This window comes from Panulirus ornatus, chromosome 4, assembly GCF_036320965.1.
Source record: "Panulirus ornatus isolate Po-2019 chromosome 4, ASM3632096v1, whole genome shotgun sequence".
NCBI lineage: Eukaryota > Metazoa > Arthropoda > Malacostraca > Decapoda > Palinuridae > Panulirus > Panulirus ornatus.
This window is the reverse complement of record NC_092227.1, coordinates 47,917,639-47,930,969: the sequence shown is the minus strand read 5'-3', so window position 1 is coordinate 47,930,969 and position 13,331 is coordinate 47,917,639. Positions and strand designations below refer to the sequence as shown.

The window sequence follows — 13,331 nt, the reverse complement described above, 5'->3', positions numbered from 1 at the left end:
TCCCAAATCTGATGCTCTGTACATGCCTTCACCCTCTCAATCAATACCCTCCCATATAATTTACCAGGAATACTCAACAAACTTATACCTCTGTAATTGGAGCACTCACTCTTATCCCCTTTGCCTTTGTACAATGGCACTATGCAAGCATTCCTCCAATCCTCAGGCACCTCACCATGAATCATACATACATTAAATAGCCTTACCAATTAGTCAACAATACAGTCACCCCCTTTTTTAACAAATTCCACTGCAATACCATCCAAACCCGCAGCCTTGCCGGCTTCCATCTTCCACAATGCTTTTACTACCTCTTCTCTGTTTACCAAATCATTTTCCCTAACCCTCTCACTTTGCACACCACCTCAACCAAAACACCCTATATCTGCCACTCTATCATCAAACACTTTCAACAAACCTTCAAAATACTCACTCCATCTCTTTCTCACATCACCACTACTTGTTATCACCTCCCCATTAGCCCCCTTCACTGAAGTTCCCATTTGTTCCTTTGTCTTATGCACTTTATTTACCTCCTTCCAGAACATCTTTTTATTCTCCCTACAATTTAATGATACTCTCTCACCCCATCTCTCATTTGTCCTCTTTTTCACCTCTTGCACCTTTCTCTTGACCTCCTGCCTCTTCCTTTTATACATCTCCCAGTCATTTGCATTATTTCCCTTCACAAATTGTGCAAATGCCTCTCTCTTCTCTTTCACTAATAATCTTACTTCTTCATCCCACTACTCACTACCCTTTCTAGTCTGCCCACCTCCCACACTTCTCATGCCACAAGCATCTTTTGCGCAAGATATCACTGCTTCCCTAAATACATCCCATTCCTCCCCCACTCCCCTTACCTCCTTTGTTCTCACCTTTTTCCATTCTGTACTCAGTCTCTCCTGGTATTTCCTCACACAAGTCTCCTTCCCAAGCTCACTTACTCTCACCACCCTCTTCACCCCAACATTCTCTCTTCTTTTCTGAAAACCTCTACAAATCTTCACCTTCGCCTCCACAAGATAATGATCAGACATCCCTCCAGTTGCACCTCTCAGCACATTAACATCCAAAAGTCTCTCTTTCGCGAGCCTATCAATTACTGCGTAATCCAATAATGCTCTCTGGCCATCTCTCCTACTTACATACGTATACTTATGTATATCTCTCTTTTTAAAGCAGGTATTCCCATTCACCAGTCCTTTCTCAGCACACAAATCTACAAGCTCTTCATCATTTCCATTTACAACACTGAACACCCCATGTATACCGATTATTCCCTCAACTGCCACATTATTCACCTTTGCATTCAAATCACCCATTACTATAACCCGGTCTCGTGCATCAAAACCACTAACACACTCATTCAGCTGCTCCCAAAACACTTGCCTCTCATGATCCTTCTTCTCATGCCCAGGTGCATATGCACCAATAATCACCCATCTCTCTCCATCCACTTTCAGTTTAACCCATATCAATCTAGAGTTTACTTTCTTACACTCTATCACATACTCCCACCACTCCTGTTTCAGGAGTAGTGCTACTCCTTCCCTTGCTCTTGTCCTCTCACTAACCCCTGACTTTACTCCCAAGACATTCCCAAACCAATCCTCCTCTTTACCCTTGAGCTTCGTTTCACTCAGAGCCAAAACATCCAGGTTCCTTTCCTCAAACATACTACCTATCTCTCCTTTTTTCTCATCTTGGTTACATCCACACACTTTTAGACACCCCAATCTGAGCCTTCGAGGAGGATGAGCACTCCCCGCGTGACTCCTCCTTCTGTTTCCCCTTTTAGAAAGTTAAAATACAAGGAGGGGAGGGTTTCTAGCCCCCCGCTCCCGTCCCCTTTAGTCGCCTTCTACGACACGTGGAGAATGCATGGGAAGTATTCTTTCTCCCCTCTCCCCAGGGATGTCTTTTTATCTCCCTAAAATTTAATGATACTCTCTCACCCCAACTCTCGTTTGCCCTCTTTTTCACCTCTTACACCTTTCTCTTGACCTCTTTCTTTTACACATCTCCCAGTCATTGGCACTATTTTCCTACAAAAATCGCCCAAATGCCTCTCTCTTCTATTTCACTAACAATCTTACTTCTTCATTCCCACCACTCACAACCCTTTCAAATCTGCCAACCTCCCACCTTTCTCATGTTACAAGTATCTTTTGTGCAAGCCATCACTGCTTCCCGAAATACATCCCATTCCTCACCCCACTCCCCTTACGTCACTTGCTCTCACCTTTTTCCATTCTGCACCCAATCTCTACTGGTACTTCCTCACACAAGTCTCCTTTCCAAGCTCACTTACTCTCACAACTCTCTTCACCCCAACAATCTCTCTTCTTTTCTGAAAACATCTACTCATCTTCACCTTCGCCTCAACTAGATAATGATCAGACATCCTCCAGTTGCATCTCTCAGCACATTAACATCCAAAAGTCTCTTTTACATGCCTATCAATCAACACGTAATCCAACAGTGCTCTCTGGCCATCTCTTCTACATACATACGTATACTTATGGATATCTCACTTTTTAAACCATGTATTCCCAATCACCGGTCCTTTTTCAGCACATAAATCTACAAGCTCTTCACCATTTCCATTGACAACAGTGAGTACCCCATGTACATCTATCATACCCTCAACTGCCACATTACTCACCTTTGCATTCAAATCACCCATCACTATAACCCAGTCTCGTGCATCAAAGCTGCTAACACACTCACTCAGCTGCTCCCAAAACACTTGCCACTCATGATCTTTCTTCTCATGCCCAGGTGCATAGGCACCAATAATCACCCATCTCTTTCCATCCACTTTCAGTTTTACCCATCTCAATTTAGACTTTACATTCTTACACTCTACCACATACTCCCACAATCCCTGCTTCAGGAGTAGTGATACTCCTTCCTTTGCTCTTGTCCTCTCACCAACCCATGACATTACTCCCATGACATTCCCAAACCACTCTTCCCCTTTACCCTTCCCAGCGAATCTCAGTTTGCGGCAGGGGTGCGTGATGTCTCCATGGTTGTTTAATTTGTTTACGGATGGGGTAGTTAGGGAGGTGAATGCAAGAGTTTTGGAAAGAGTGGCAAGTAAGCAGTCTGTTGTGGATGAGAGGGCTTGGGAAGTGTGTCATTTGTTGTTCGCTGATGATACAGTGCTGGTGGCTGATTCATGTGAGAAACTGCAGAAGTTGTGACTGAGTTTGGTAAAGTGTAAGAAAGAAGAAAGCTGAGAGTAAATGTGAGTAAGAGCAAGGTTCAGGAGGGTTGAGGGACAAGTCAATTGGGAGGTAAGTTTGAATGGAGAAAAACTGGAGGAAGTGAAGTGTTTTAGATACCTGGGAGTGGATTTGGCAGCGGACAGAACCATGGAAGCGGAAGTGAGTCACAGGGTGGGGGAGGGGGAAAAGGTTCTGGGAGTGTTGAAGAATAAGTGGAAGGCGAGAACGTTATCTCGGAGCAGAAATGGGTATGTTTGAAGGAATAGTGGTTCCAACAATGTTATATGGTTGTGAGGCATGGGCTATAGATAGGATTGTGCAGAGGAGGGTGGATGGGCTCGAAATGAGATGTTTGAGAACAATGTGCAGCAACTAAGTATAATAATATATCAATAATGGTTTCTTTCCATGAATAATTCCACACTATACATTAAGCACATTGCACACATATGCATCATTTACATATGTATAGAGGCTAAGTTTATCTTTTACATGAGATAACTGAATAAATTTCTTTATATTATACTTAGTCGCTGTCTCCCACGTTACTGAGGTAAGCCAAGGAAACAGATGAAAGAATGGCCCAACCCACCTACATAAACATGTATATACATACACGCCCACACACGCACATATACATACATATATATTTCAAAGTATACATACATATACATTCACAGACATATATCTATAAACATATATACACATACATACTTGCTGCCTTCATTCATTCCTGTCACCACCCCCTCCCTCCCCCTGCACGGGTGCAAGGTAGCGCTTGGAAAAGACAACACAGGCCACATTTGTTCACACTCAGTCTTTAGCTGTCGTGTGTACTGCACCAAAACCACAGCTCCCTTTCCACATACAGGCCCCACAAAACTTTCCATGGTTTACCTCAAACGCTTCACATGCCCTTGTTCAATCCATTGACAATACATCGATCCCAGTATGCCACATAGTTCCAATTCACTCTATTCCTTGCATGCCTTTCACCCTCCTGTATGTCAGGCCCCGATCGCTCAAAATCTTTTCCACTCCATCCATCCATCTCCAATTTGGTCTCCCACTTCTCCTCGTTCCCTCCATCTCCGACACATATATACTCTTTGTCAATTTTTCTGCACTCATTCGCTACATGTGACCAAACCATTTCAATACACCCTCTTCTGCTCTCTCAACCACACTCTTTTTATTACCACACATCTGTCTTACCCTTTCATTACTTACTCGATCAAACAACCTCACACCACATACTGTCCTCAAACATTTCATTTCCAACACATCCACCTACCTCTGCACAACCCTATCTAGAGCCCATGCCTCACAACCACATAACATTGTTTGTACCACTATTCCTTCAAACATACCCATTTTTGCTCTATGAGATGACGTTCTCGCCTTCCACACATTCTTCAATGCTCCCAGAACCTTAGCCCCCTTCCCAACCCTGTGACTCACTTCTGCTTTCATGGTTCCATCTGCTGTTATATCCACTCACAGATATCTAAAACACTTCACTTCCTCCAGTCTTTCTCCATTCAAACTTACCTCCCAATTGACTTGTCCCTCAACCCTACTGAACCTAATAACCTTGATCTTATTCACATTTACTCTCAGCTTTCTTCTTTCACACACTTTACTGAAATCAGTCACCAACTTTTACAGTTTCTCATCCAAATCAGCCACCAAGGCTGTATCATCAGCAAACAACAACTGACTCACTTCCCAAGCCCTCTCATCCACAACAGATTGCATACTTGCCCCTCTCTCCAAAACTCTTGCATTCACCTCCCTAACAACCCCATCCATAAATAAATTAAACCATGAAAACATCAAGCAACCCTCCCGCAAACTGACATTCACTGGGAACCAATCACTTTCCTCTCTTCCTACTCATACACATGCATTACATCCTTGATAGAAACTTTTCACTGCTTCTAACAGTTTACCTCCCACACCATATACTCTTAACAGAGCATCTCTATCAACTCCATCATATGCCTTCTCCAGATCCATAAATGCTACACACAAATCCATTTGCTTTTCTAAGTATTTCTAACATACATTCTTCAAAGCAAACACCTGATCCACACATCCTTTACCACTTCTGAAACCTCACTGCTCTTCCCCAATCTGATGCTCTGTACATGCCTTCACCCTCTCAGTCAATACCCTCCCATATAATTTCCCAGGAATACTCAACAAACTTATACCTCTGTAATTTGAACACTCACCTCTTATCCCCTTTGCCTTTGTGCAATGGCACTATGCATGCATTCTACCAATCCTCAGGCACTTCACCATGAACCATACATACACTGAATATCCTTACCAACCAGCCAACAACACAGTCACCCCCTTTTTTGATAAATTCCACTGCAATACCATCCAAACCCGATGCCTTGCCAGCATTCATCTTCCGCAAAGCTTTTTCACTACCTCTTCTCTGTTTACCAGACCATGCTCCCTGACCCTCTCACTTCGCACACCACCTCAACCAAAATATACCTGCCAGTCTATCATGAAACACATTCAACAAACTTTCAAAATGCTCACTTCACCACTACTTGTTATTACCTCCCCCTTAGCCCCCTTCACCAATTATTTATTTTCATATATGTCATATCACCAATAATGTAAACAACAATATTACAGTAATTGGTGTTTAATTTGGGAAAGAGAATGGAAGCTTACAAAGATATCGAGACATCAGGCGTGTGAATCCTTCACAAATGTCTGTAACCACATTACATCAAATGTTTGTCGCCAGAGTTCAAATTTCATAGTAAACACGACAACATGTCTTCAATTTGAAATGATGTTTCTTGATCCCATTCAAAAATTCTCACAGTAAATGAGTAATTATTAACTGGAACAGGCATTTCTCTAAGTAAAACAAAATTCTCCATCAAAATGAACAAAAGATGATTTGGATATAAGAGGTAATCACTTGAAGTGATATTCATTTTTTGACACTAGCTGCTCCTGACAAGAACTGGATGTATGGGCAGTTGATTTTCACAATTACAATTTGCTTTAGACATTTTGCAAATCAAGTCATGAAGTTTATCAAAGAAATTTACAGTTTTAGAGTTTATCATAAACAATAAATAAATTCTAAAGCTGTCTTTCCTACCTGAATGTGCTTATTCTACACAAAATGCATGATGTTTCAGCCAATACAACAAGGCAGTTTGTTCTTTTGCCAAATTCCTGGTATAGGACTGCATGCTGTATATATGTACAGGCTCTCTCATTAATTGGTCATTCAGTTTAACAGAAGTTTCTGTCAGGGATGGCAATATCAAACCTTTCACACTTCATTTCAAGATTCCTTACAAAGGAGTACTTGAAGAAAGAAAGCAAATGGTTGAAACTACTGGGCAGGTAGTGACAACATAGCTTTGGCTGGCCAGCTGGGGTTAAAAAGGACCACAGAATGGAGTGGCAAGAAGTTCCTTGAAGTGAAGAAGTGACAACTGCAAGAGGGAAGAAAGAGGCAGAAGAAAGGTTATGGAGACATAACTCACTTCTGTGTCATGCTGAGAGAGGCAGGACTAACCACCACTCTGCACCAAATGAATTACATCATTCAAGAAAAAATGCAGAGAATAAAGTCATGAATTTGTCAAGCAACACTAATAATCCTTAGAATAAATATATGCAAAGATCATAAGTATATTGTAATACAGTGTTACATGTAATTCTCAATGAACCTTTAAAAATAAGTTATATGTAATGCAAAGTTACTTAAACTCAAATCAGCAACTTTTCTTCCTTATCAATTACACCGACTGGATGGTTCAAATGGGATCATGACTGCATCTCACCCTCGCCCTAAGCCATTCCTCTCCCAAACTATGTACCTTGGTATTCTGCAAACAAGCCTCCTTTCTAAGCTCACTCAGTAACACCATCATCCTTTTCTGAAGCCATTACAAACTCTCACTCACTTCCACCATAACATTAGCAGCCTAATTCAGGACATTCACATCAAGCAGGCTCTCCTTTGCACATGTCAATGTGCAATAATGCCTGCTCACTCACCCACAAAGACTTATGTTGAGGGCCATGCACCTTTTTTTCAAACAAGGTATTCCATAGCACCCAGTCATTTTTCAGCATATAATTCACCTCTATTAAATTTTCATCTACCATCATCACCCCATGCCCAACAATTAAATGCCCAACTGCCACATCACTCACATTTGCATTCAAATCTCTCAGCAATAATACTTCCTCACATTCTTAAAAATTGCTCCTTTCAAAACACTCACCTCCTTTCCTCACTCCTCTAACAACCACGTGCATAAGCACTACTAATCATAATTCCTCATATTCCACTTTCATTTTAATTTCTTAATGATATATACGTAAAAATTTGCAAACTCACTTAAGGTGTTATCATTATCATTTTTGAAAGAATGTAAAGAAATCTCTAACCATTTACAATGCATTACCTTATTCTCTGCCCCAGGTTTCCCTTCTATCCTTAAGAAGCTCCTGCAACACTCACAAAGCTAGCCACATCCACTGGTTGGTTCCATAAGTTATAATGTGTAGCGATGTTGTGTGTGCATCTATGTGCAAAAAGTGTATAGCAAATGAGAAGTCTGTAGTAATGCATTAACTCTTCACAGACCACAGTACTTAACAAAGAAATTTTTTCTAAAGGAAGCTTTAACAAATCAAAGAGAACTGGAATGAAACTTTCTTAACTCCTTTTCCACTCCAGATGAATGCAAGGAGATGAAATCCTCCACACTTTTACACACTGAATTTCATTCCTCTATTTCTAGGCTGCATGACGAGCCTGGGTAATGGATGAGGTGACAGTGCAAGTTAGTCATTCTCCAACCATGCCAATGACAGCACATTCTGGATAGCTTTTAGCTAGATTTAGAGGACCAAGCAGATGATTATCCTGAATCAACTTACAATGATGATTAATCTTCGGATCATTTGGAGAGTGAATTCATGGACACTGGATCTTCAAAAGCAGCACTGACAGCTAACCAAGATGAAGCAAGAGAAGGTTTTTCCAGCAAAAGTGGAGGCAATGTTGCAAGGGCCCACCTAACCCTGACAACAATACATCTCATAATTCTACAATCAGAATTTTGATGCTATGAAAAAATGATCAGTCAATAACACTGATTATAATGAGGAAAGATTTATCAATGATAAAACACTTAGGCTTTACCCCCAATCTCTAGTTTGTTGTGTACAAACATTTACAAAACCCCTACACATTATTAGAGTGAATGTAGTGGATTAAATATACTTTTGAAGTAAACTTTTTCAATGTTATAATGAATGTCTCTCATACTGTAGGGTTAAATACATTTTTTAAATATGAAAAACCATAAATCTTATGGTTTTATGTAAAACCTTAGTTGAAAGTTAAGGTGATTTATCTAACTTTCACAAGTTACAGTAATGAAGGAATTAAGTATTCCCAGTTGTATGGAATGATGAAAAGTTTTCCTAATAAAAAAAGTCTGTTGTGATACTCACACCTCTATTACGGAATCCTCAGGGAATGGATCTCTTTACAACAAAAGTCAGGAGAAAATAATCACATTATTATTTACAGTATTTTCGTCACTGGTAAAAGTAAAAGCCAATTCTCAAATATTCAGATAATTCATGCTCTCTTTAGTTTGTTACTATGTTTAACTAAAACACAATTTTGTAAATAAAATGATATACAGTTCAACCTGGTGAGATACTGTTTATGAGTGCACAATACTCCAGGAAGGGTCTCCTTAAAGGAAATCTATTGAAATTCATGAGGACTGCAGCAAAGTCAGTTTAATACACCTGTAATACAGAAGAAGGCCTAGTTGGGTAATGAAATCTCTATAATCTCTATTTATAATAACAGTTTAACACTTTTCTGTATGTACTAAGCTGCTTCTATTTACTAAGCTTTTTCAAGTAAATGTGATGAATAATTTCTCTCTTACGATATGAAAGAGCATAAGAAAGGTAAATCAACCAAGAATTGACACAAACCTCAACCTACCCAAGGAGATATAAAAAATCTTTTTGAACAAGATTTGCCTCTATCATCATCATCCAGTCAACAAAAAGCTTTGCGAGTCTCATATAAACTAATCTGTGGTGCAATTGGCAGCCTTCTGCCACTTATACGTCCCTCATCCACTGATACACAAATTTCTTGATGTTGGAGACTCATCTTTCATGAGTTTTGAGGTAAAAAAAAAAAAAAGTAGTCCAATCACCCTAATCATATCTTCAAAGCAACCAACAAGTGCTAAGTGGACCTGCTGGGCTAAAAGTGCTATATAAATTCGTTGATCATGAAGAAAGTACAGATGAAAACATTCACTACAGTACAAATAAATGGTGACGGTCAAATTTTATCATCCTGTTTAGGTATTTTTAATATGGATTCATTTTTCCAGCACACATCATGTTCATATTTAATGATGTATTCCTATTGTAACCCCTTTCTCTCCAGTCCTGGTCAGCATTCCCATACCTTCTACGTTATATCTACTTCTGGTGACAAATTTTCCAAGAATGAAGTTAAGCCAAGGAACACATCCACTTTCTTGCTAGAAGTCCATGTGTAATTACAAAACAAGCTGTAACAACACAGAACTTCTCAAGATAATTCACTACATGTGGTCATCAATTTGATTCTTATATCAGTTCATGAAACCTAAGTATTAATCAATTAGATAAACTGTATACCTTCATTACAAGGCACAAAATGAATAGATGTCACAGAACCTGCTTGATTTATGTGACCATATTTTTCCCTGCATGTGTTTAGTTAAAAAAAAAAAAAAAAAAAAAGGAGGGGGCAGGGAGAAAAGCAAATAGACAAGAACCATGCAGATATTCAAGGAAAGTATCTTGGTACTCACGCTCATTGTCAGAACCATCTTCAGACTTGTCATCTTTGCTCTTATTCAGGAATGGGAATTTACGGCTGAATGACAGTGTTTTCTTCTTCCTCTCTAGTGTTGACTGCTGAAATGAAAAGCTTTCATGAAGCTGAATACATTACAAAGGGACTGAAAATGAATATGATGGTGCAGTACTACTGACAGGTAATTTTCATCATTAATCATTACAATTTAATGAAATGTACATTAATATGAGTGAGAATCCTATAAAAAAAAGTGACTAACCCTTGCATCAGCATTGTTCTTGCCCTGGAAGGCCACAGACCGAAGTCGAGCTTTTTGTTTCTTTTCCCAACGGGCTTTAGAGGGAATGATTCCAGTTGTGCCTGAGAAAATGAAGGAATTACTCATTAAGTATGCCAATACCATATGAGACTGAGGGGTTTAAAAAGTTTTGAGAAAGACTGCTAAAGACTGCAGAATTAGTACTTGGATACAAGATTGTGAGATATACGAATAAAAGTGGCAGTGCATGGTGGACGGAAGAGATTTGGAGTGCTGCACAAAAGAAAAAGGCATAAGACAGACTGCTTGACAGGAATGTACCAGTGGAAGTTCAGCAAAAGAAGAGGGACAAATATAAAATGTTTAAGCAGGATATCAAGAACCTTTGAGGGGAAAGCAAAGGAAGAGTAGATAAAGATTCTGGAAGAATGAGTAAAAAGTTTAAGAAAAAATATGAAACTGTCACAGAAGGAGGTGAAAAAACAAAGGGTGGATGTAAGAGCAGAGGTGTAAATTTCAGAAACAGGGATTGGGAGTTGCTGATTTAAAAGGAGGATGTGAAAGGAAGATGGAGAGTATTTTGAAGAACTGATGAATGTGGAAGAAGATGAGGCAGCAATTGTTACATGCATGGGTAACGAGGATTGAAGGAAAAGGATACAAGTGCAGAAGGTGACAGAAAGGGGGTAAAAAGGGCAATAATGAGGATGAAGGTAAGAAAGACACCTGGAGTGCACGGGATTACACTTGAAATATTAAAATATAGAAGAGAAAACGTGATACAGTGGATGAATTTGAAAAATAATCTAGCATGAAAGCAGAAGGGTGTGCTTGAGGACTAGGTGAAAGCTATTATTGTTCCATTATTCAGAGAAAAAAGTACAATTATAGGGGAATAAGACTGTTAACTGCACCAGGAAAAGTGTATGCAAGAGTGTTGAACGACAAAGTGATGGAACTGACTGAATGGAGAATAAGTGAGGGGCAAGTGTGTTTTAGGAAGGGTAGGACCAGATATATGCAGAGAAAGACGTTGGAAAAGCATCTAGCAAAAGATGAGAAGCTGTATGCAGTTTTTATGGATTTGGAGAAAGCATATGACAAAGTCAAGTGAAATGCTTTAATGGATGTGTTACGGATATATGGGGGTTGGGGATACAACTATTGGATGGTGTGAAAGCCTTCTACAGAGGAGCACCTGCATGTACAGTGGATGGAGATTTGGGCAAAAGTATCTGTATGCATGAGGGTGTGAAGTAGGGCATATGCATTTTACGATATGTGTAAGCATTGGCGATTGAAGGTAAATGCATCTAAAAGCAAAGAAATAGTATTTGAAAGGAAACAGTGAAAGTAGAGTCTGCTCAGCCCTACAGAGAAAAACTGTACTAAACTTTGTTAAAGATATGGAGGTAAGAAAGAATGGAAGAGGTGACACAACTGAAGTATATGGGAGAGAGCAGTACAGTACACTTATCTAGCAGATCTTTTTTCCACATCTGTGAGTTTACCTAACATTAAATTGGTTTAGAAGAGTCATTAGTTCCTGTAATACAATAATGAAGGGTAGTGTAAGTATGGAAGTGAAAAAAGGATAAAGAGACAGTACAGTCCTCCCAACCCTAACCTATACAGCCAAAACATGGACATGGGATGAGTTATTTGAGAGGAGCATGTGGTACGACAAGGAATGAAGAATCGGATGAGGGGGTGCATGAAAGATCTGGTACAGCTGAGAATGCAAAGGGAATTAATTGTGGAGTGGTATAGTGGGTGAAATGTGATGCTTTGTGGTGGCTGGGCATCTGGAAAGAAGGCAAGACAGGGAGTTCACAAGGAGAAAGTATGACATTACAATTAAAGGTGTTGGTGCAAGAGAGTACCACCTGTGACATGAGGAAATAGAGAGGAAGAGTACTGGAGAGGGAGAAGCGGGTGAAAAATGCGTGGACTAGCATATGTGAAGGAGACATACAAGGAAAGGGATAAGTTGAGACTCTTCCCATGGCCACTCCTTTCGTAGGAGTTCCCAAAGGGAATGAGCAACAGATATATATAGGGGATAGGGGAGAAATGTAATGCTTTGTGGTGGCTGGGCATCTGGAAAGATGGCAAGACAGGGCGTTTACAAGGAGAAAGTATGACATTACAATTAAAGGTGTTGGTGCAAGAGAAGACCACCTGTGACATGAGAAAATAGAGTGGAAGAGTACTGGAGAGGGAGAAATGGATAAAAAATGCATGGACTAGTATATGTGAAAGAGACATACAAGGAAAGGGATAAGATGAGACTTTTCCTGTGGCCACTCCTTTCATGGGAGTTCCCAAAGGGAACAAGCAACAGATATATATAGGGGATGATGGAGAAAGAATACTTCCCACATATTCCTGCGTGTCATAGGATGTGACTAAAGGGAGCAGGGCGGGGGGGGCCTGGAAACCCTCCACTCCTTGTATTTAAATTTCTAAAAGGGAAAACAGAAGGAGTCAAGCGGGGAGTGCTCATCCTCTTCGGAGGCTCAGACTAGGGGTGTCAGAATGTCTGCGGATGTAACCAAGATGAGAAGAAAGGATAGATAGGTAATGTGTTTGAGGAAAGAAACCTGGATTTTCTGGCTCTGAGTGAAACGAAGCTCTAGAGTAAAAGGAAGACTGGTCTGGAAAAGTCTTAGGAGTAAAGTCAGGGGTTGGTGAGAGGACAAGGGTTAAGGAAGGAGTAGCACTACTTCTGAGGCAGGAGTTGTGGGAGTGTGTGATAGAGTGTAAGAAAGTAAATTCTAGATTGATGTGGGTAAAACTGAAAGACAATGCACCTGGTTGTGAGAAGAAAGATCATGAGGAAAGTGTTTGGGAGCAGCTCAATGAGTGTGTCAGAAGCTTTGATGCACAAGACCGGGTAGTAGTAATGGGTGATTTAAATGTGGTG

General features: G+C 40.1%; 1 protein-coding gene across 10 annotated transcripts in view; it reads right to left on the bottom strand.

Annotated features, from left to right (window-relative positions):
- Nucleotides 1-13,331, bottom strand: part of LOC139766060 (disks large homolog 4-like) — a 1,395,716-nt gene that overhangs the window by 102,636 nt on the left and 1,279,749 nt on the right. For 6 of the 10 annotated variants that reach the window (XM_071694237.1, XM_071694254.1, XM_071694216.1 and 3 more), the window contains 2 exons: nt 10,406-10,506; nt 10,139-10,244 (listed from right to left, as the gene is read on the bottom strand). In XM_071694237.1, coding sequence (XP_071550338.1) covers nt 10,139-10,244; nt 10,406-10,506 — 207 coding nt within the window. The remainder of the gene's footprint in view (nt 1-10,138; nt 10,245-10,405; nt 10,507-13,331) is intronic. The other 4 variants (XM_071694246.1, XM_071694262.1, XM_071694219.1 and 1 more) reach the window with 1 other exon arrangement.